Source organism: Pelodiscus sinensis, chromosome 6 (assembly GCF_052426305.1).
Source record: "Pelodiscus sinensis isolate ZL-2025 chromosome 6, ASM5242630v1, whole genome shotgun sequence".
Taxonomy (NCBI): Eukaryota; Metazoa; Chordata; order Testudines; family Trionychidae; genus Pelodiscus; species Pelodiscus sinensis.
In genome coordinates this window covers 87464119-87488911 of record NC_143057.1, presented here as the reverse complement: position 1 = coordinate 87488911, position 24793 = coordinate 87464119, and the positions used below count along the sequence as shown (strand labels likewise).

At 41.7% G+C, this 24793-nt stretch overlaps 1 protein-coding gene across 1 annotated transcript in view; it reads left to right on the top strand.

Annotated features, from left to right (window-relative positions):
* Positions 1 to 24793, top strand: part of AP3B1 (adaptor related protein complex 3 subunit beta 1) — a 322060-nt gene that overhangs the window by 156157 nt on the left and 141110 nt on the right. Inside the window, exon 14 of the mRNA XM_006119130.5 lies at positions 11426 to 11535. Within this exon, the coding sequence (XP_006119192.1) occupies positions 11426 to 11535 (110 nt within the window). The remainder of the gene's footprint in view (positions 1 to 11425; positions 11536 to 24793) is intronic.

The following is a 24793-nucleotide window of genomic DNA, read 5'->3' as shown; positions in this document are numbered from 1 at the left end:
AGATCCACCCATATATCTGCTGGTTAGGCGGTCTTGGACCCCCGAGACTTTAGGGATGCCTTCATCTCGTACTGACTGCTTCCCATTGGGATTGAAAGAAACGCTGGCTTCGTCGGAGTAAAGATCACAGGGGTGAGAATATACCTGCTAGGTGTCTGTTTTTGCGTGCATTTAATAAAAGCTTAGAGAACCAAAAGGGTTTCATGGTACCTGTAAGTGACTTTTATTGTAATTTCTGTCTTGTCCTTTTGTAGAGGCTGTGTTATCTGTAACACAGCAGTAACATTTAACAGCTAACCTTGCTTTGTAACAATAAAATAGTAACTGTTTAAGCTTTCAACCTGACTCCTCCTGTTGCTGTAACAGAACCAGACACAATTAAAAGAGTCACAGCCGGTCAGGGGTAAACGCAGTAAGAGCTGAGCGTTGGGTTGTCCCACCATGGGCCCCCATCAGCATTCCTGGCTGCCTGCTGCAAAGGGACTCTGTCCTAGCAGTTGAAGACTCGGCTCACAGACCACACACTACCCCGGCCACCGGCTGACACCCATCCAGCATGGCAGGTCGCCTTGATGCAGCCAACTACAGCACCGTCAGCGCCAGCCCACAATACATGCACCATAGAGCCCCCCCTCACGTTGTTGATATTTAATTTTCCCTTTCTCAGGGCACAGGCCTGGGCACCCCAGGGTTGTGCATTCACTCTCCGGATATTCTGGCACCACAACCAACCATCTTACCAGAGAGATTTTCTGGTGATTCTGGCAAGTACATGGACATTTTTTCTCAACACAATTCTCCTTGAACAGACCATTCTGTTTGTTCTGCTAGAACTCATCCACCATATGCAAAGCACAGAGACATGCCCCTCTTCTACGGTAACCCCTGGATGCCAGCCCTGATGCTTTACCCACACTGGTAATAGTGGAGCCCATGGCAGTCCCACCATAGATATCAACCTTTCAAGAAACATAACAGTGTACCCCAACACTCTCCTCCACCGCAGTCACCATCTCCTGCATGCCAACAAACTGCAGAGGACAACCACAGGGACCCATCTCCCAACATGTTCCCAGACACAAATGATTCTCTTCACCCAATGAAGCAGTCATGCCTTCCTCTCTGACTACTGCTGACAATTTTTCCCATTTTCAAGATCTTTTTAAATGGGTTTCTGCAGAGCTGAACATCTCGCTTCAGGAGGTTACTGAGACCAACATGAGTTGACAGACATTTTACAGTCCGTGATATCATCCAAAATAGCCCAACCCAGCAATCTTGGAGCCGGCCAAAAGTATGTGGCAAACGCTTGCCACAGCCACCCCCACCTGCAAAAGAGTGGACAAAAAGTATTACATCCCACTTACGGGATCTGAGTTTCTTTTCATTTAGCCTCTCACCTAATGCCACCATTGACTCTCAAGCTCTTCCAACACCTTCTCCTTCCCTTCTATAAGAACTCAGTCTCTCACCTATTCCAACACCACTTTCTCCCGTTCTATAAGAACTGGAAATGAATAACATCAGGTAGATGGGTGTTCCAAATAATTAAACATGGATACACTGTTCTCTTTCTTTCTGTAACCCTTCCCATCCCCTTATCCCATCCCTCTTCAGGACCACTTTCACAAGACTCTTCTTTAACAAGAAGTAGAAAAACTGGTACACTTAGGGGCGACAGAGAACCTCCAAAACTTATGGGGAAATGTTTTTATTCTCATTTCCTCATGGAGAAGAAATCGGGAGGATGGCAACCCATTCCTAGATTTGCGAGCACTGAATACCATTTGTAAAAAAACAGAAGTTCAAAATGGTGACTCTTGTTACCATCATCCTAGTGTTGGAACTGGGTAACTGGTTTTTGTCCATCGACTTGCAAGATGCATATTTTCACATTTCTATCCATCCAGCTCATAGACACTTGCTTCAATTCATTTTAGGTTCAGAACACTGCCAGTACGAGATTCTGCCATTTGGCCTATCCACGGCTCCAAGAGTGTTCTCAAAGGTAGTAGCTGTGGTCACGGCATACTTGAGAAAACAAAACATCATCCTATTTCCTTACCTGAATGACTGTTTCCTCAAAGCACACTCCAAAATTGACTCTCACATAAGCTATCACTCGCTGCCTACAAAGCATTTCCACAAAATAGTGGAGTTGGTACAAAAGTTGCAGTACACCTCCAAAGACACGGCCCATGACTTCCTTCTGATCCTGGGACACATGGCCACGTGCAGTTTTGTTGTAAACAACACATGCCTATACATGAGGTGTCTGCAGGGTTGGCTCAGATGCATGTACAAGCCCAACATATACCCACTATCCAAATCCCTGTTGGTTCCCCCAACAGTAAAACAATCCCCTCACTGGTCGACAATTCCACAGAACCTCTGTTTGGGCATCCCATTCCTTGTGCCAGAGCTGTCCATTTCCATGACGACAGATGCTTCCCTCAGGGAGTGGGGAGAACATTTGAAACACCACACAGCTCATGGACTGTGGGCCAGCATAGACAGAAACCTTCACATAAATGTTCTGGAACTTCGAGCTGTAAGATACGCATGCAAGAGATTCCTTCCCTTTCTTATCAACAATCATGTCAGAGTATCACTGAGAACGTAGTGATTGTTTTATATAAATGGTCAGGGCAGAGCCCGACCACATTGCCCTAGGCACAGAATCCATGACCCTTTGGAACTGGTGCTCAAGGCCCGGTATAAAGATCACCGCCTTCCAGGCAACCTCATTATTATGGCCGACGTGTTCAGCAGGGCCTTCCCCACTGAACAGAAGTGGCAAATCAATCCAGACATCCTGTCATGGATCACCCACCCATAGATCTTTTCACCATGCAATCCAACAAAAAGTGCCACCATTTCTGTTCCAGAGTGGGAATGGGGAAAGGCTCCATGGGCAAAGCCTTTCTAATCAGCAAGTCACCTCATCTCCTCTACGCCTTCCCTCCCATACACCTACTAAATAAGGTTGTACCTTGTACACAAGGTAAGGACAGACAATGCGTGACTGATTCTCATAGCCCCAGCATGGCCGTGACAGCCTTGGTTTCCTTTCCTCTCCAGGATGTCTGTACACCTCCAATTCCTCCACCTCATACCCCAGACCTTCTTTTCCAACTGGGAACCCAGACCAGCCACCCCAATCTGCACATGTGGAACCTCAAGGTGTGGCTCCTAGATGGTTCTTTGCACAAGAACTAGTGTGTTCACAACAAGTACAACGTGTTTTATTGCACTGCAGGGCTCAGAGTACCTGCAAGGCATAGGCTCTAAAATAGAAGATATTTTCCATATAGTGCTCAGACCATCAGTTTGTCCCATCTATGGCTTCTGTACCTCTTATCCTTGAGTACTTGTGGCACCTTAAACAATCAGGCCTTGCTATAAGCTCCATCGAGGTCCACCTGGCTGCTATAACAACCTTCCACCTCAAGACAGATGACTCCTCAGTCTTTGCCCATCTGCTCACTAAGAGATTCCTGAAAGGCCTACAAGCACTTTATCCAGAGGTGGTTCCACCAGTGGATCCTTGGGACCTCCACCTGGTTTTAAATGCACTGACACTTCCTCCATTTGAACCAATGGCTACCAGCTCTTTATTGCACTTATCTATGAAAACAGCATTTCTCATAGCCATCACATCAGCCAGACAGGTAGGAGAAATTGTAGTATTTATGGCAGACCCTCCATACACTACCCCTTTCAAGGACAAAGTGATGTTACGTATCCACCCAAAATTCCTACCTAAGATACAGTCATCTTTCCATCTCAATCAGACCATGTGTCGGCCCACATTTTTTGCTAAGCTTCCATGCTAACTCCTTTGAATCAAAGATGCGCACACTTAATCTATGCAGGGCACTCTCTTTTTATCTACACCATACTAAGCCTTTCAGGTGCTCTCCTAGACTATTTGTTTCCATAGCAAACCACCACACAGGTCAACCCATTTCATCCCAGAGACACTCACTGGATTTCGGACTGTTTCAGACTGTTGCACTCTGTCTGACAGTACTCCTCCTACGAACATACATTGACCTCAAAAGTGTTCCGATAGCTGATATTTGCACAGTCACTACTTGAAGTCAGACCAGTCATTTGCAAAGTATTATGCACTTACTCAGGGACCTCTATCAAATCTTAAATTTCCCAAGGAAGTCTTTTCTACCACCTTCATGCCAGATCCCAAATCCCTGTCTCCTTAGAATCCTACAGCTTGGTAGTTACCTGAAATGGGGCACCCATGGGGACATCTCTTGAAGAAGAGGAAGTTACTCACCTGTGCAGTAACTGCTGCACTTTGAAATGAGTTTCCCCATGAGTGCTCCACTATCTTCCCTTCCTCCCCTCTTCTTCAAAGGGTCTCTCTCTGAGGTAACGAAGGAACTGGTGGGGGGTTGGGTGGGACTCGTGCATGCATGGTGCCTGCACAGAGTGCCCAGCTAGAGGCATGTGCATGCGTGGCCCCGGGGACACAACTATGAAGACTCAGATCATTGGTGGCACACCGACCTGATGTGGCGCACTCATGGAGAACTCATCTGAAATAACATCACTTACTGCACAGATGAGTAACCTCCACTTTTGGTAACGATCCAGCTTACTCTACACTTTCTGCTAAGTTTCAATTTTGAGCATATTTGCATGAACTGATGTACAAATGTCTTTGAACAAAAGCTTACATAATAGCATGTAACGCCTAAAAATTTTAGCAGTTATACACAGGGGGGTTGGCACAGGGAGCCAGCTTTTATGCTAGCTCCCTGCAAGCACCAGCTCCCTCCTGCCCCCTCCTTCCTCACCCTGTGCACTGCTGCCTCTTTTACTGAGTAGGGAACCGGTTTAAGAGCTGGCTCCCCACACATACCAGCTCCTGCCTGCCCTCCCCACCCTGCTATATCAGTCAGACATGGCAGCACAGGAGAAAGGAGGTGTTGTGTGTAACTGTGCATGTTAACTGATGAATCCAGGCTCATCAGTTAACCATATAGACTATCACACTTTCATACCCCTAGTTTACATACATAAACAAAATCAAAATCCAACATGGATTCTTTCTTCTTTCCTTTCCCAGCTGTTTGTGGAAAATATGGGAGGGCTTAGAATTAGTCCTTCTCATTTCTTGTGCTTTTCTCAACACATCAGATGTTCTATTAGCTCGCCTGTCTTATCTGTGAAAACTCCCACATGATTGCTACATTTCTTGAAGCAATTGTTTTGGGTAAGGTCGGTTATCTAGTGCTGGTCCCATTAAGATTGAGAAACTATTTTTAAATGTGTTGGAGGCTGGATATGAAGCCACGTGATTTTGTATCCTGAGTGCAAACTAGATTTTCAGTAAGTTTACTTTCTGAGGTAACCTAGCTGCTTTTTCTGTTTCAGGTTGTGCCAAACTTACATAAATTCATATTTTTTAAAAAGATACAAAAGTATTTTTAGAAAGATATAGAGTATGAAAATGCAATTACAGTGAGCAGTTTTAACATTTACTTTATTCCAACTGATATTTACTTAACAGAAAAAGTATGCACTGTACTTCATAATGGGAGTAACACTAGAGCTGGTGATATCTATCATTAATAAAATAAAATAATTTTAACAGTGCATATTGTATTAAATAAAATATATATTGATTTGGTTTAAGAGCCAACGTCATATGTTAGTGAAGGACAAAGTATCAACAAGGTGAAAGCTTAAAGTCTGGAAAAGGTTGCCAAGTATCCACACAAGCAGCAAGTTTGTTACAAAGAACAGTTAGATGTTTTGTTCCAGCTATTGGTATACTCTTGCATTGTCTCAAACTTGGTTCATACTGCCTTCCTCTGGTTCAAACAGGGTATTCTCTCTAAACAAGTATACTTGCAATAAATGCATATTCACCTCTTTTAAAATGCCTTTAACACTGATTCTTTAATGTGCATGTAATAATCTCTTCAGTTTCATATTTAGTTGCTTCAGCCCTCAGTTTACATTTATAACTAATGAACCATACTTTCCTAATAAAATGTGACTATCATTTAAAATATTGCACTGCAAGTTGGAGCCTCTTTTAAAGGTGTTGTTTTTTCCAGTGGCATTTTAATAATCTATACATTCTTCCTAAATTTATTTGTGGATTTCACCTGTTTGGAAGCTGTACATGTTACTTTCCGAACTTTGTATTATACAGACACAAACTGGTTTAGGGTAGTCTGTTTCAGTTCTCTATTCATTTGTCTTCACCACTATTCAAGGAGAATATGCCATTATGATGATTATTTTGTGGAATTCTGTTTCACTGGCTCCCTCAATCTCCCCCTCCCCCAACATCTTACAGATTTATTTTAAAATTATCACTTTTATTTGTACTTGTTCTTTCATTGTAATTTTTGGCAGTGCTGAAAGGGACAAAAAGCTCTCTGGACTAACCTGAACTAGAATTTCATAAAATCCTTGAAAACCCTTGCATCCATGGAGTAGTTGTATTTTGAAATGTAGGGTTTATAGAATCATAGAATACGAGGACTGGAAGGGGTTGAGAGGTCATCGAGTCCAGTCCCCTGCCCTTATGGCAGGACCAAATACTGTCTAGACCATCCCTGATAGACTTTTTTCTTACCTACTCTTAAATATCTCCGGAGACGGCGATTCCACAACCTTCCTGGGCAATTTATTCCGATGTTTGGCTACCCTGACACTTAGGAACTTTTCCCTAATGTCCAACTTACACCTCCATTGCTGCAGTTTAAGCCCATTGCTTCTTGTTCTGTCCTCAGAGGCCAAGATAAACAAGTTTTCTCCCTCCTCCTTATGACACCCTTTTAGATGCCTGAAAATAGTAAAGGCACAAAATGAGATCAGACTAGCTACAGGCATAAAGAGAAACAAGAAGACCTTTTATAAATACATTAGAAGCAAGAGGAAGACCAAGGACAGGGTAGGCCCACTGCTCAGTGAGGAGGGAGAAGCAGTAACAGGAAACTTGGAAATGGCAGAGATGCTTAATGACTTCTTTGTTTCGGTCTTCACCGAGAAGTCTGGAGGTGTGCCTAACGTAGTGAATACAAGCAGAGAGAGGGTAAGTTTAGAAGATAGGATACACAAAGAACAAGTTAAAAATCACTTACGAAAGTTAGATGTCAGCAAGTCACCAGGTCCTGATGAAATGCATCCCAGGATACTCAAGAAGCTGATAGAGGAGGTATCTGAGCCTTTAGCTATGATCTTTGAAAAATCATGGAAGACGGGAGATTCCAGAAGACTGGAAAAGGGCAAATATTGTGCCCATCTATAAAAAGGGGAATAAGAACAACCCAGGAAACTACAGACCGGTCAGTTTAACGTCTGTCCCAGGGAAGATAATGGAGCAGGTAATTAAGGAAATCATATGCAAACACTTGGAAGGTAATAAAGTGATAGGGAATAGCCAGCATGGTTTTGTGAAGAACAAGTCATGCCAAACTAATCTGATAACTTTCTTTGATAGGATAACGAGTTTTGTGGATAAGGGAGAAGCGGTGGATGTCATATACCTAGACTTTAGTAAGGCATTTGATACGGTCTCGCATGATATTCTTATTGATAAACTAGGCAAATATAACTTAGATAGGGCCACGATAAGGTGGGTGCATAATTGGCTGGATAACCGTAGTCAGAGAGTTGTTGTTAACGGTGCTAAATCCTGCTGGAAAGGGGTAACAAGTGGAGTTCCGCAAGGGTCTGTTTTGGGACCCGTACTGTTCAATATCTTCATCAATTATGTAGATATTGGGATAGAGAGTACGCTTATTAAGTTTGCAGATGATACCAAACTGGGTGGGGTTGCAACTTCTTTGGAGGATAGGGACATAATTCAAAATGACCTTAGCAAGTTAGAGAAATGGTCAGAGGTAAACAGGATGAAGTTTCATAAAGAGAAATGCAAAGTGCTCCACTTAGGAAGGAACAATCAGTTCCATACATACAAGATGGGAAGCGACTGTCTAGGAAGGAGCATGGCGGAAAGGGATCTAGGGGTCATAGTGGACCACAAGTTGAATGTGAGTCAACAGTGTGATGCTGTTGCAAAAAAAGCAAATATGATTCTAGGTTGTATCAACAGGTGTGTTGTAAGCAAAACTCGTGAAGTCATTCTGCCGCTCTACTCTGCACTAGTTAGGCCTCAGCTGGAGTACTGTGTCCAGTTCTGGGCGCCACATTTCAAGGAAGATGTGGAGAAATTGGAAAGGGTACAGAGAAGAGCGACAAGAATGATTAACGGTCTAGAGAACATGACCTATGAAGCCAGGCTTCATGAACTGGGCTTGTTTAGTTTGGAAAAAAGAAGATTAAGGGGGGACATGATAGCGGTTTTCAAATATCTAAAAGGGTGTCACAAGGAGGAAGGAGAAAATTTCTTCCTCTTGGTTTCTGAGGACAGGACAAGGAGTAATGGGCTTAAAGTGCAGCAAGGGAGGTTTAGATTGGACATTAGGAAAAAATTCCTAACTGTCAGGGCGGTCAAATATTGGAATAAATTGCCAAGGGAGGTGGTGGAATCTCCCTCTCTGGAGATATTTAAGAACAGGTTAGATAGACATCTGTCAGGGATGGTGTAGATGGAGCTTGGTCCTACCTTGAGGGCGGGGGGCTGGACTCGATGACCTCTCAAGGTCCCTTCCAGTCCTATGATTCTATGTCCCCCCTCAATCTTCTCTTTTCTAAACTAAACAAACCCAATTCTTTCAGCCTTAATAGGTCATATTCTCTAGACCTTTAATCATTCTTGTTGCTCTTCTCTGGACTCTCTCCAGTTTCTCCACATCTTTCTTGAAGTGCGGTGCCCAGAACTGGACACAATACTCCAACTGAGGCCCAACCAGCGCAGAGTAGAGCAGAAGAATGACTTCTCGTGTCTTGCTTACAACACACCTGTTAATGCATCCCAGAATCATGTTTGCTTTTTTAGCAACAGCATCACTCTGCTGACTCATATTCAGCTTGTGGTTCACTATAACCCCTAGATCCCTTTCTGCCATACTCCTTCCTAGACAGTCGCTTCCCATTCTTTGTGTGAAACTGATTGTTCGTTCCTAAGTGGAGCACTTTGCATTTCTCTTTATTAAACTTCATCCTGTTTACCTCTGACCATTTCTCCAGATCATTTTGAATCACGACCCTATCCTCCAGAGCAGTCGCAACCCCTCTCAGCTTTGTATCATCTGCAAACTTAATAAACATACTTTCTATGCCAATAGCTACATTGTTGATGAAAATAGTGAACAGAACCCGTCCCAGAACAGACCCCTGTGGATCCCCACTTGTTATACCTTTCCAGCAGGATTGTGAACCATTAATAACTATTCTCTGAGTATGGTTATCCAGCCAGTTATGCACCCACCTTATAGTAGCCCCATCTAAGTGGAATTTGCCTCGTTTATTGATAAGATTATCATGGAAGTCCTTATCAAATGCACGATTATGTAGCACTTTAAAGACTATGCCTTACTAAAGTTTAGGTATACCACATCCACCACTTCTTCCTTATCCACAAGACTTGTTATCCTATCAAAGAAAGCTATCAGAGTGGTTTGACATAATTTGTTCTTTACCAATCCATGCTGGCTGTTCCCTATCACCTTGCCACCTTCCAAGTGTTTACAGATGATTTCCTTAATGACTTGCTCCATTATCTTCCCTGGCACAGAAGTTAAACTAACTGGTCTATAGTTTCCTGGGTTGTTCTTATTTCCCTTTTTATAAATGGGCACTATATTTGCCCTTTTCCAGTCTTCTGGAATCTCTCCTGTCTCCCATCATTTTCCAAAGATGATAGCTAGAGGCTCAGATACCTCCTCTAGCAGCTCCTTATCTGTATTAACTGAAGGTGTGAATTTAAAGTGCATTACTTACAATGCATTAAAACCCTTATTTGGACCATCTCAGTCAGAATGAAAGTGGCCTTAATTTGGTTTAGGTAATTCAACCCACATTAGATTCACACTTTTTAGTTAATTTGTATTAACTTCCTCCCCAAGAAAGAATAAATCAAGACTTTTCATCTAATTACAGGCAGTCCCCGGGTTATGTACAAGATAGGGACTATAGGTTTGTTCTTAAGTTTAATTTGTATGTAAGTCGGAACTGGTACATATTGTAGGGGAAACTCTAGCCAAACATTTCTCCAGAGCTCAGTGTTATTCTCCCACACCTCACTTCCCTCAGTCCTTTATTCTCAAGCTGAGGTGTCTGCTGAGAAAAGCCGCTCCGCGTCTCCCTACTCTGCTGGGGGGGGGGCGCGCTAGCTTCGCGTCTCCCTGGTCTGCTGGTGCGGGGTTGCCTCACCCCGTTTGTAAGTAGGGATCCGATGTAAGTCGGATCCATGTAACCCGGGGACTGCCTGAATATTATTTTAAACCTTATTCAAGAAATTAGTTTGGAGAAATGACTCAGTTGTCATGTCAAATGGAAGATGATATACAAAGCTGCAGTCTAAAATATAAGCTCTTCAGAGTGCCAGGAAGTATCCATGGATAGCTACAGCTGTAATTTTTAAAACAAAAATCTGCCAGATAGAGCTTTCATGATTTCCAGATGACCATGATGATGTTTAAGGGATTTTTTCCTCCAAGTATTCTTCTTTTGCACATCTTTCCCTTTCTTTTTGATTTACTGACATACGCTGGAAATGAATGGTCCGTGTGTTAGGTTAACTGTTCAAATACAAGGATGTTGTGCCTTTCCTTCATCTTGCCATACATGAGTTTATTCTTGCATAGAAGCCTGCCTCTGCACCAGTAAGGGTTTTTCAGCTTCAAAATTTGCATATTTCATACAAGTTGATCAGGCTGCAAATGTTACTTGTTACAGTAGTTAAGCATTCCTGTGCATAGCTTAGACATAAATCTTCTAACAGCTTGCCTATTTAAGATCCTCATTTGAATGTACTAGAGATAAGATTATGAATTTGGGAGATGGGATACAGGGTCGATTACGATATGGGAGTGCAAATGTTCAGTGGCCTGTTTATTTTCACTGTTGAATTAGCTGGCAATTTTCTGAGCTAACTTTTTTTAGAGTCCTTACCTATTCCACCATTAAATTGCGGTATCTATTTGTGCTTCTGTAATGACTTATTTAAAAATAAAAATAGTAAGTACAGACACATTAAATCCCATTTAAAAGGAATCATCAAGTGTGTATAATGGACTTGATTTTGTTCTCTTAACACAATCCTTCCCCTTTCATAACTTGTTTGTTAGAGCAGGGCCCGTCTTCAGATTTATAACATGATCTGCACATTTATGTTACTATTATAAATTAGTTCTGCAGTTAAACTTGTTAGATCATTTACTGCTGTTGAACAGTTGACAATTTGGTGCACATGATTTCTATTCCATATGCATAAATACTTCTAAAATAAATTGTAACTTGTTTTTGTTTTTGTCAGAAATAGTAGTTGCTGAAAGTGTAGTTGTCATTAAGAAACTACTACAAACACAACCTGCGCACCATGGTGAAATTATTAAACATATGGCAAAGCTCTTGGACACTATTACTGTGAGTATTTATGCATACTTCTGTATTTTTGTTGCTAACAAATTAAAATTGTAATATTGGTGGTGATCATGGACTAGAAATGGAAATAGATATGTAAGAGAAATGGAACATAAAACGCATATTAATGGAGAAGGAAGGATGCAAAATAGATTAAATAAAGCATTTGCAAAGACAGACTTATTCAAGTAGGATTGAATTGATCAAATTACATATTGTTATTGCAAGTATCTGTGGTATTTGAGTCTTGGTGACAATTTCAAATAGCATTATTATTTTGCAGACGAGAGCTCTTTCCCTTGGTTTTTCCTCTATTCATTGGCTTCCAGTTGAATATTGGATCAAAATCAATGTTAATTATGCTAATTTTGAAGTCCTTTAAAGAACAAAGGGACCAAGTTACCAAAGGGATTACATCGCTTTGTAATTGTGACTTCCCACCAGAGCTGACGTCTGCTGGAACAGTGGAACTCTTTACCTCAAGTGAGGCTTGCATGTGCACGAGATGGAGTATCATCAGTGACTAGTAATCTGGACCAGGGCCCCTGGGCAGGCCAAGAGGGAAGAGGGTTGTCCAATACGGACCACAAGCCCTGCCCCTTCCCACCAGTGCCCTGCCTTCCCCATGGCACTCTGTACCCAAGGATGCAGCTTTGGGGATTGTTGGGGTGGGGAGATGGAGGAGGTCTGGAACAGCAGCCTCTACTCCCTGTGATGAAGAGGAGCACTGTGAAACTAGTGTACTTGACCAGAGAAGCATGGGGGGAGGGCCCAACTGGTGATCCCTGAAGCTGCATTCTTGGGATTGGGATACCAGGGGGAGAGGGAACAAGGTGATGATGGGAATGGGCGGGAATTGGGGGCCAGTAGTAGACAGGACCACACCTCCCTCCTGGCCCGCTGGGAGTCCAGGCTGGATTGCACAATTGCTTTGCACAGTGCTGACCCCCTGGTTGGGAGTTTGGGACCCTGATCCACAAGTATCTCCCAGAAAGTGTACAGCCATGAAACCAACTGCTCTTTTGGTTTTGTCTATTATCTCCTGCACCACAGGTCTTTCTCAGTTTATTATTGAGAATAGTAGAACGATTCCTTCTTTTTAGGTTTAATGAATGGTCTGTGTTTTTTCCTGGCTTTAAATGCAAGAGGCAGATGGTAGAATATTATTGCTGTGTGAGATTGTTACTCTAGTTCTGTTTTTATACATCATACAGTCGCAAGACATTTTTAAATAGCTAGCTTTTAAAATGTAAGCTTTAAGAGAGAGGAAATAAAAGGTAACTGTTAAGAGCAAGTTTACACTACTAAATTAACTTAGATTGACTTATGTCGACTACGGCCATTACTGTAATTATATTGCTTTTCCTCATTGTGTTTGCAGTATGCATCCTCAGTGGCCACTTTGCACAGTGAGACAGTTTCTGAAAGGCAGCAATAGTTGATGTAAGCAGTTAGGGATGTGAAAGGTTAACAGTTTAACTGGTAAGCATTACATATTAAGGCTGGGAGGTGGGGAGACTTCAGCCCAACTGGGCTGGAGTGGCCCCCTCTGCCCGCCCCTCCTTTAATTGGTTAGCTGGTTAGACGACATGTTTAACCAGTTAACCAATTAAACAGGATTTTACATCTCTATAAGCAGTGCAATATCAGCACTGACACTGTGTTGACCTGTCATTTTGATGCAAATCTGATTCCAAGTTACCAAAGAAGCTAAGACTGACTGTGCTTAGAGTACACTTGATTTTGGAGTATGCCCTAATTGAAAACAAGTATAGGCTGGGATTCCATTGGGAAAGCTGAGTTACGCTGAAGTAAAATAGGGAATAGATTTATGGCATCACCATTATGGTCTGTGACCATGAGGTTCCGAAATAAGAGGCATATGATATGTAATATGAAATAAGAAAATGACCCTCAGTGGCAACTGAGTGATATGTGTTTTCTGGATGTCTTCCCTTTTTCTTTCCAGTCCATTCCTCTATCCCTTTCTATGCTGCCTCTGTCCTTTCCTTTATATTGTGTCGCCGTCTTTAGACAGTGATTTAACTAACTCTGCTGTGCTTGACATATAAGTCCAGAACAAAAACAGTTCTATTCAGCCCAGGTCGTCTTTGCATGTTAGTCTGCTGAAAAACAGAAACTGAAGATCCAGAACATTCAAGAAGCAAGAGCTGGTAGCTAGGCTGCACAGACGAGAACTATTAATTCATTTTTATGAGACCATTGGTGTAGGTGTAGCATGTTTCTGATAAAACTTAATTGTAACTTATTTTTAAATGAGAAATTTAGTATTTATTGATTTTTTTTAAATTAATTACATTCAATTTAAATAAAAAAACCTGATTGTTTGGGGGTTTTTAAAATAACAAAAACAAACATTGCTGCAGGGTGGATTAAAAAAAATATTTTTGCACTAGCTTATTAGAGAGTTGAATTTGACTCTGTGACAATAGAAATTAAATAAAAGGAATAACAAAAGATTATTTTTACTAGAAAGAAATCCCTTTTTAATATATTCCAACATATTTTCCTTGAATGTGTATATTCATGTTAGGCTATTTTTGTTTTAATGGCTACAAATTGGATATAAACTAAATACATCTGATCAATTATTAAAGTAGTGTTAGGAAGCTCAATCACAAATAATTAGAGATTTTTCAGGGCATGCTAAGATGAATCTCTCATTCACAAAAAGTCTGAGGAAGGGCTGGGGCTCTTGTTTGTACATTTTGAAGGCAGAATACTGTGCGGTACTTCCTCCTTGGAAATGTAGCAACAGCTGGGTGGGCTCTTGCTACATTTCAAAGTGGAAGCGCCCTTATCGACTAATCAAATAGTCGATGGAAATCCCATTTACTATTAGATTAGTTGATTAATCTAATTTTAACATCTCTCTAGTGCACACTAATATTCAGCTGTTTATAGTATTTTAGTCATCCATATATAATAATATTAGAAATAAGTTAAGCATAACACAAGTTATTTTCCTGCAACATGTGGAGTCATTTTCTTGCATGCTTGGATTTTGTTTTATAGTTACATCATGATTTGTAGTTAGAGTATAATTAACACAGAAATGATGATCGGGAGATTTTTTTTTACAAATAGAGGGTGGCTTTATGACACTCATATTGGTTATAGCTATAGGAAAACCATAAAATCAGTATGCCTCATGAGATCCACTCAAGTTTCCTACTGTCTCTGCATTATTTCCCAAGCATCTGGTAAAGATGATATGCATGAACCAACTGAAGAAGGATTGCATAGAATAAGAAAGGCAACAGCCATTAGGAAGAAACTACAAGATGGCAAATATAGAGTCTATTAACAGAACTGAGTCCCTCTTTCAAGACAGGATTATGCAGCACTTTAAAGACTATCAATCAAGATGGTTTATTAGGTGATGATCTTTCATGGGCCAGTCTTTAAAGTGCTGCCCACGAAAGCTCATCACCTAATTAAAGACTGACAAGATGGTTTATTAGGTGATGAGCTTTCGTGGGCAGCACTTTAAAGACTGACAAGATGGTTTAAGTGCTTCATAGTCCTGTCTTTTGTTTCAGAACAGATAGTATCAGTAATGTGGCACAGAAAGTGCTATACCCAGTACAGTGACAAAGTTAAAATCCAGAAACTATAGGAAGCAAGAGCATCTGCAACTAATGTATCATATGTGTGGTAAGCTTGTAGTGACACCAGTAAAGGCACTGTTGTTCATGTTTTGAAGCTACCTGAGGATTGGTACCATTACTGCCATCTTGCAAAGGAAACTGTCATTGAAATTACACACACCTGCATCAATAGTAGATCATGATTCAAGGAAAAACTACAAACTTGTATAGATATTTTATGTTAGCTCACTTCCTTGCCTGCTTGGTCTCCTGCTGAGAGACAAACACTTATTTCCAGCCAAGAATAAATATGTATCTATTTCACAAATGATTGATTCTTGCCAGGATGCTGATACGACCATTTCTAAGATGACACATTTCTGTCCCTGGTATATTTTGCATTGAGAATTTCATACTCTAGCTATAAAGGTTTCAGTGTCAGTGAGAATGATTCAGCTGCTTGTATTCCAGATAGCTTTTACATGTTTCTCCACTGCTTCATGAAAGCCAGTCTACCCTTCAGAGTGATGCTGAAGCTTGAGGAGCGTGTCCTTTTTTCCCCTGCTTCTCAGTTGGGGGCCACATCTGTGAGGGTTTTTTGGGGGTTTTGTTTTGTTTTTTAGGCTCTCACTTGTTTTTGGCCCATAACTGATTTTTCTGTAGGTCCATGGTCCCTAACACAAAAATGGCTCTCCACATCTGTTTTGTACCAAACTCAGTAGAACAAGCTACGAATGAAAGTTGTATGCTAGAGCGATGCATGCTCACTAAGTGACATTTCAAGCACAGTGGAACCTGCTTCTTCATCAACTCTTGGACTTTATAGCAGCACATAATAGGAGTTCAATGTAGTACATCATCAAAGGTGTGTAGTCACATTGTTATGATGAGCTCATGGCAGTTTGTGCTTCACAAAGATTTCAAAATGTCACCTCTTTGTTTGTGACCAGTGAAGACGAAAGTAGTGCCAACTTAGGTTTTGCTGGCAGTACATGGAAATGGTGGCCCTACTGCTGATATTCACCTGTGCCCAGAGGGAAAAAAATTGAGAGCTGCAACTCTTGATTTTCAAATGTACACTGCACATTCTCCCATGAGACCTGGCCACACAAACTATGCATGTTAGGGTGCCATCTGCATAACAGAATTACATCTTCTATTGACTGACATGATCAAGGAGTTCCAAAACGGAAATTTTCTTACGCGATCATTTCCAAAGTTTAGCCAAGTGGACCTTAATAAAAGTCAAATTGCTTAAAGGCATAGGAATGAAAGGAGGTGAAATTGCAGGTCTCACCAAAACTTGTTCAGCCCTCAGTAAATAGGCCTTGACTTAAAATCTAAGAGCCTGAATTTCAGTAGACACCAGGACAACTTATTCATTGTGAGTCAAGAAAGTTACAGCAATGTGATAATGAAGATTAGAATGCCTTCTTATGAACACATCAGTGATTCAGGTTTTTCTCGAAAGGAGCCACCCACTTAATTGCAAAATATTGAAATTTACATGAAGAGATCCCAGGACAAGTACAATTGGACAGCTTTGTGTAAAAATAGCTTAGATGCATATACTATCCACTGTAAAATAAATAAATAATGTTCCAACTTCTTTCGTGCTACGTGAGGTGTGGGGAGAAGTAAAAGGAAAAGCCTTTACCATGCAAGTAGGCAGAAATATTCTTCAGAATTAATCATGCCTATCTAGCCAGCAGGATTATGAATTTGCCACAAATTTTGAAATGTAATGTCTGCCCTTTGGCATTAGCAAAGTCAAATGAAAGAGTAAGAGCAGGCACAAAAGCAATACTCAATGTACTGACGTCAAGCAGATGTCCACTGCTCCCAAAAGCTACCCCTATTGGGAGAAGCTGTTGTGTAATAATGAGCAAGCTTCCTGAAGCCATCTGGAATTAAAATGTTGGGAGACCTTGCAGGAATATCTGTAAAAACAGTACTTAGGACTGGAGCACATTTCTGTAGAATAGATGAGGAGGAGTTTGACAGCTGTTATAAGGAGCCTACAATGTAGAAATGCTCAAGAGGTGCAAGACCTCTCCAAAGAGTAGTGGAAGGCAGATCTAAAAAATCAGGAGGAGCAACTAATGACCCAAGCACCATATAAAATCATTCTGGCTGGTGGCTTTCAGGATGACGTTGACCCAAGAATGATTTTACACTGTGTCCACGGGGATACTCAGTGCTGGTTGTTGCAGCCAGGGAGACTGATGTACTCATTACCTTAATGTCTCACTATCGCAAATGACATATAGATAGCTGTGGATGAAAGCTGTCCCATCAAAGGAACGAAAGTGCTTTGTTGTTCATGCCATTTGTGAGCAACTACAGTACGCACTGTTCTGGAAACTGCATTTTATGCCCCAACTGGTTGTGATGCTGGACACAGCAAGAAGACCACATGGAAAATTTTTGAGCAATGCCATCAGCTTCTAATTGATCTTGCATGGGATGACACAGTTTTGAAGGTGAAAAGTGCTGCAGAGTTTGTTTATTAGATGTATATAAAAGTCCAGATCATTGACAAAGCATGTGCCATTTTGTTCACATGCTTGTGGTCATCAGAAGCTTTATCCCCAAGTAATGATGCACTTTTCTTTCACGTATGGAGAGCTCATTACTAAGCACTATTTTGGAGACAGGCCTACTTCCCAAATACTGTACTTGCTCTTTAAGTAGAGTGGGTTGACAACAGAAGGATGGAAATCTGGTGCCACAGGTCATATCACCAATACCAGCAGATTGCATGTAGGCACACTATTAATTAAATGCAGAAGTTAGTAGTGCAGGTGCAGGACTCCATGACTTGTTTGAACAGGACTACAGTATGCAAATGTAGGCAACTGGAACAAGATCCATGCTTAAGAACAGTATTATCAAATAAGTAGATGTTGCTCTGATAACTGGCCTAATAGGATGTTGATACAATTTGCCACCGTATACCAAAGTTACTTTAAATAGTACAACATTAGCATATGTGCATAAGATACACATCTATGTGTTACTTTGTTCTCTTGATAAAGGCCTTTTAAATAAAACAAGCAGCTTGGCAACAACCATATTTAGATTCAGCATATCATAAATATTATAAGACTTGCTACCATCTTTAACAAAAGAAATTAACATGACAGTTAACTTATCTGAAAATCCAAGTAGTCTGAGTTTTGATTCTCTTCCAGAATACTACTTCAGTATTCAGCTTCTATCCATTTGTATCTTTCCCCCTACATGTTAAATTATTATTCTTATTTAGGCTTGGCAGGATTCTGTTTTAATCAATAACTGTCTGTAAACCTTGATTTCAGCTGACACAAAGAAATCGACAGGAGAAAATCAATCAGTAACAGTTGACGTGCCTGCAGGAATAGGGTATAGGCTTTGCCACCATGCAGGGAGCCCTCTGCAGCACTGCTGTTACAAGTGAATGAGTAAGTCCCTGACAATGAAGCTGCAGAGGACTCCCTGTGTTATCTCAGGGCCAATGTCACCTGATTCCTGCTGGTAACAAGGTGCAGGGGAGGCTGAGGTCCTGGCACTGCAGAGTTTGAGATCATGGCCAGCACTACAAAAAGGAGGTGGCAAAGAGCCTTCCTCCAGGCCTAGAAATCTCAGTGACTCCTGTGGCAATGCAGGGCAAGTTCACTGCTGCCCTGCTGTCGTGAATCTGCTCACTACTAGCAGCTAATAGTGTTAGGGGTCTCTGCTCTTTTCTGCCCTGCCAGTACTGCACCCTTACCTGCACTTTGTGCTTGCAGGAATTAGGTGACACTGGTCCTGAGATCAAGCAGAAGGCCCTTTGCAGCTTTGCTGTTATGGCCCCACTTTCTCATTTGTCAGCTGCTAGTTAGGAAGCCATCCCTGGGCAAGAACAACAGGGCAGCAGGCAACAGCTCATTCCACTCCTCTTACAGTCCTGGCCAGGGGCTCCAGTCCAGACCAGGATGACAACAGCTTCCCCTGCACCTTTATCTTTGGTGTCCTGACACATGAATATGCAGTGAGCCTGCTGAAGCATGCTGTCTACACTGGCCTAGCCCTGGCCTACCTCCACAAATGAACAAATAATATTTTAATAACCTTGAAAATTGATAAAAATAATTGAGAATACAAAAAATTAAATTCTGCTAAGCCTGTCGATATTGTAGTAGTAGTGAGAGTTCATCTTTACTATGGTAGGCTCTCTACAGATGCATAAGAAAGACACTCCTGCTCTATTGCCTCTCAAAGATTGGCAGGGGCACATTGTACCCAGGAGCAAGCACTCGCTGTTCACCTCTGTGTTATTTGCTAGATGTTGGGAACTTCTTCCAAATATTGGTGGTATTTTCCTTCTGTTGTCTTTCGTACTGTTTCAGAGACATTCTTGGTTCTGTGACTGTGCATAACTTGATTGTGAACTGATCTGCAGAGCTAATTTTAAATCAGGAGGTGAAAAGGAATACTTGCCACTGGGATGAAGAGTGTATAAGGAGTTGCCAACTTTCTCAGTTTGAGGGAGATTAAGGTGTATGGGAGATCTTAACACTTGGAAGGGAAATTATATTGGGGCATGCCATTGACAGGAGGCATTAAGAAGCATTGGGTAGCTAAGAGAAAAAGAGTTAAGTTGTTATTCTTGCCACTAGAATAGAATAGGGAAACTTTGATATTTGGGAGAGGTCTTAGGGTACTTCCACTTCTCTTCCTGCTGCTGCTGCTGCCTCTCCCCCTTCCTCCCTAATAAATCTCAGCAGGGAACTTCTGGAGCATCATTTTATTGTTGCATTTCAGGTATGATAGGGTTCATGTTGGCTAGCTATTTCCATTTATTAAGTTTTGCCTTCCTTAAATTGTTGCAAAGTGTCATAGAGTATGGGGTTGGTATTTGTGTTGTTCCTACACCAGCTCTAAAACTGCAGCTCATAGTCTTGCCTGAACTATTTGCCCTGTTCTGGGATAACTGTTCAAACTTTTTCAAACCTTTGGATCAATTTACATCTACATATACCTTATTTTTAATATGAAAGCCTCTCCATATTCAGTACGTTCTTCAAGTGCTTATTCACATTGATTCCAGTTAGGCATGCCTGTGCTGTCATTGAAAACTTTTCCCTTAGCGGCATTCAGCCAGTCAGCCAGTGAGCCCCCTGGAGTGGCATTGATAAAGTTCACTATATATGTCCCCACTGACTGTCCACCCCTCAGTTCCTTCTTACTATCAGTGGCAGTGTTGGAGAACTATGTTCACTTACTTACAATAGCACCTAGCACCCACAGAGCTTTTCCTTTATCTGAACCTGATCACTCAGGACCATAGGTGCCTCCTGCACCCGGACTTTCAGTCTCTGTACTTCATGGCCTGGAAGTTCCATGGCTGGATGTCACAGAGTTCCAGTGCTCACACCAGGTTCTGCAGATCCTTTTAGGCAACAAGAAATCATCCATTAGAGCCACTTACCTTGCCAAGAGGAAAAAGTCCTCATGATGCTGTGCTCAGCATCAGATAGCCCCAATGTAGGCATCTATCCCATTCATTCGAGATTATTTGCTCGGACTGAAAGATCAGAGGTTAATCCTATTTATCAGAGTCTACTTAGCAGCCATTTCTGTGTTTCACATTGGTCAGAGTGCCTGATCAGTTGTGGTAAATTTCTTGGTTGTATGCTTCCTCAAGGCGTTGAAAACGGTTTATCCCCAAATGCAGCCATCTCCCCCTACATGGGATCTGAATTTGGTCCTTTCTAAGCTAATGCTCCAACCATTTGAGCCTTTGGTCACCCACTTGCTGCTCTACCTGTTGTGGAAAGTAGCTTCATTTCTTGTTTTCTAGTAGCTATTATGTCTGCCAGTCAGGTATTGGAGCTACGAGCACTCATGTCCAAGCCCCCTTATACTATCTTTCACAATGTTAAGGCACAGCTCAGGTCTCATCCAGCCTTCCTTCCCAAAGTGGTGTCCCAATTCCACCTGGGTCGGAATATTTTTCTCATGGCTTTCCACCCAAAGCGGCATGCCAAAGCACAACAGCTGCACTCTCTGGACATTCATAGAGCCCTAGCATTTTATGGCAACCAAACTAAATCCTTCAGGAAGTCATCCCAGCTCTTTGTGGCTGTTGCTGACTGCATTAAGGACCTCTCTGTTTCTTCTCAACTATCTCTTTGTGAATTATGGATTGTATCCATAAATGCTACAAGTCAGCAGTACCTCTGCTCCAGCGATCACCGCCTATTCCACAAGGCCCATTCTTTCATAGCTTTCTTAGCCCAAGTCCAAGTTCAGGATATAGATAGATCAGCCACCTAGTCCTCAATTCGTGCTTTCATGGCACTTTATACCATTGATCAGCAGGCAAGGAACAGTGCTGCTGTAGGAAGAGCAGTCCTGCCATATGTAATGCACTAAATCCAACTCCTCCATTCCCCCTGGGATTTGCTTGGGAGTCACCTAATTGGAATTGATGTGAATAAGTACTCAAAGAAGAAAAAATGTTTACTAACTTCTCTTGCTTGTTCATTGAGATGTGGTGTTTGTGCCCATTTCAATATCCTCCTTCCTTCCCCTCTGTCAGGCTATGTCTAGACTGCAAGGCTCTTTCGAAAGCATCTTTCGAAAGAGCCTCTTTCGAAAGAGAGCGTCTAGACTGCACGGAGAAATTTCGAAAAAGCGGCTTGCTTTTTCGAAAGAAAGCATCCAGTGAGTCTGGATGCTCTCTTTCGAAGAAGCCCTATTTACATTGAAGAACGCCTTCTTTCAAAAGAGGAACTTTTGAAAGAAGGCATTCTTTCTCGTAAATTGAGGTTTACCGCCATCGAAAGAAAAGCCACGTTCTTTCGAATTAATTTCGAAAGAATGCGGCTTGAGTCTGGACGCAGGGGAAGTTTTTTCGAAAAAAGGCTACTTTTTTCGAAAAAACCCCTGAGTCTGAACACAGCCTCAGAGTAGTTGGAAAGAAGGAATTAGGGGCATGTGCACACCTAATTGGAATGGATGTGAACACATCTCAAAGAACAGCAATTAAGAGAGGTGAGTAACCAATTTTTACATTTGTTTAGTGTCCTAGAGTTTTTCAGTTTTCTCTCTTGAATATGGTATTTTCTTTGAGGCATTGCAACTTGGAAAATACTGGATTTGTTTTAGCCAGAATAAAACAGAGAGAAGCCACTGAGCTGTAGGAGGGAGCAGGGTCACCTTTAACGAATTTCACATTGTTAGGTTTCATATAATTACTCTTGAGGGCATTCTGTGTGGGGGAAAAAATGCAGTTACGTGCACAATTTAAAATTCTGCAAATGTTATTGTCAAAGAACTGTGAAGACTCCAGTATGGCACTGGAGAGCACAGGTCAGCTGTGAGAGCTGGAAGATCATTGTGCAGCTCCTCTCATTGGTGAGGAGGCACCTAGCCTTGACACAGTGCAAAGTCTGGATATGTACCAAAATCACCTCAGAGCCCTGGCCCCTCCATGCCAGGTGCGGGCAAGCAGGCTCAGTAAGGCAGGATCCAAGTGTGTAGGGGATCCAGGTATGGGTTGAAAGGGTTCTGTCTGAGTGTAGGCAGCTCATTGGGATTTGGGGGCTGCGGGGATCTGTATGCACAGGGGCTTCTGGGGGGCTCTGGGTGCAACAGTAATGGGAGTCAGCAGGGATGATCCAGATGAAGGTTTTGGGGCTCATAGTGTGGGATCTGGGTCTGAGTGGATTGAGCTTGGCAATAGGATCTGAGTGTGAGGGACTCAGTGGGAGGTACTTCCATTGGAGTCATGGGTCTCATGGGAATCTAAGCACATCTGGTTGGCTTTGTTGGGGTGCCGATCCATGTGGCTCTTTGGGGTGGTCCGGATGCAGGGAAAGTAAGGCTCATTTGGGGGTTTCTGAGTGTGGGGGCATGGTGAGGTTGGGTAGGAAGGGCTGGGTATGAGCAGGTCTGGATTTGCAGGAGTTGGGTAGATTGGGGAGCAATTCCCTGTTCAGGGACCCTTTTCCCTTCAGTTGAAGAGCAATGGGTGCAGGAAGGGGGAACAGAGCTTTGTAGAGCTTTCTGCAGCTGGGGCAGAAGTCTGATGCAGCCCCAGATGCCATGCAGGAGACCAAGTCCTGTCTTCCCTAGTCCAGCTGAGACTAGCTTTTGAACCTAGTGTAGGGTTATAGCCATCAGGTGGGGTCTTCTATGCCTCACAGTATATTACTGCCCGGGCACCCAAAACATCACTGGAGAGGGTCACATAATTGCTCTTGAGATTTCCATTTGTTTCCCATCCAAAAGGTCATTCTTCTGTGGGGAAGCAAACAATTCTATGGGGGACATAAATTCTGAGCGCGGGCAGTAGTGCAGAATTCCCTTGGAGTAAAATAATAGAGGAATCCTTGAAGTATTTCACTGTGGAAAACAATTCAGAAAAACAAAAAAAAACAATACTTTTTTTTTCCTTTTGCTCCTTCTCCGGCACTATCCCATCCTCTAGCAGACAGCTTGCCATTTCACTCCCTTTCTAATCCCTGCTAAATTTTAAAACCGAATTAGGTGTGGATACAGAATATTAGGCCTAATCTGCTATTGGTTTAGATGTCTGATTCCTTCCTTGACAAATTTGAGTAAATAAAATCAGTGTGTACAAGATATATTTTAGAATGGCATGTGGTGGAATAAGGTTTTAGTTGAAAACATAATAGCTGTGGAATTAAGCTTATTTACTTAGTGTTTTGTAAAATCTTTCTAGATGTCTTTCTCTAACTGCTGAGCAGCCAAGGCCTTGTTTCCCCTCCCCCTATTCCCCAGACAAGTTAATGGGTTAAAATGGCAGTAGAAACTGCTTTCTAATACTAGGGTTTGAAAAGTGCACTTAACCACTTGCTCAGGGCATATAGAATAAAGCATCAGGCAAAGTAATTTACAATCCTGTTTTCCTTTGAGGATAATGCAAAGCAGGGCTACATAATGGAAATATTATTTCCTGTATTTTTGTCAATTCAAGATCCCTACTTAAGATGTACTGGGAAAGGCAATGAAGGAGTAGAAGTAGCTTCATTTCTTGTTTGCTGTTTTTAACTGGTTTAGAATGTCTCAAACAATGGGTACAGGATCATATACTTGCTATTACATGGATGAGGACGAAGAGACTTAAACAGAGGGGAAAAAAAGAAATCTGAAAATATTATGTGATTCTGACCCCTATCGAATCCACTGACACGGAATCATTGGGTTCATCAGTTCCATATATACTTTTCATTAAAATGGCTTTCGTTCAGGGTTGATTCAAAAAGTCTCTAATTGATATTGATCCTTGTTGCACAAAACTGGGTTTAATATATACAGTATTTGCATAGCAAGCTAACCACCTTGGTCAAAAGAACAAAAAAAAATAGGATCAAACTCACGAGACTATCTTTTGTCATTCGAATGAATCTTCATTCTGGTGCAATTTTTAATACGAATTTAAAAAATCATTTTAAGTGGCCCTAGTTCTTGCATTAACAGCTATATTGTGGAAATCATTTTAATAATTTAACAGAAAAATCATTAGACGGAATAAAATACAGTGGCTTAAATATGTCAGTGGTTATAAATTTTTGGGCCCTATATAGTTTAGAGGATGTATTAAATTGCCTATCCTCAGATAATTGACAATATACCTGAATAGGTCTGATATGTGGGTA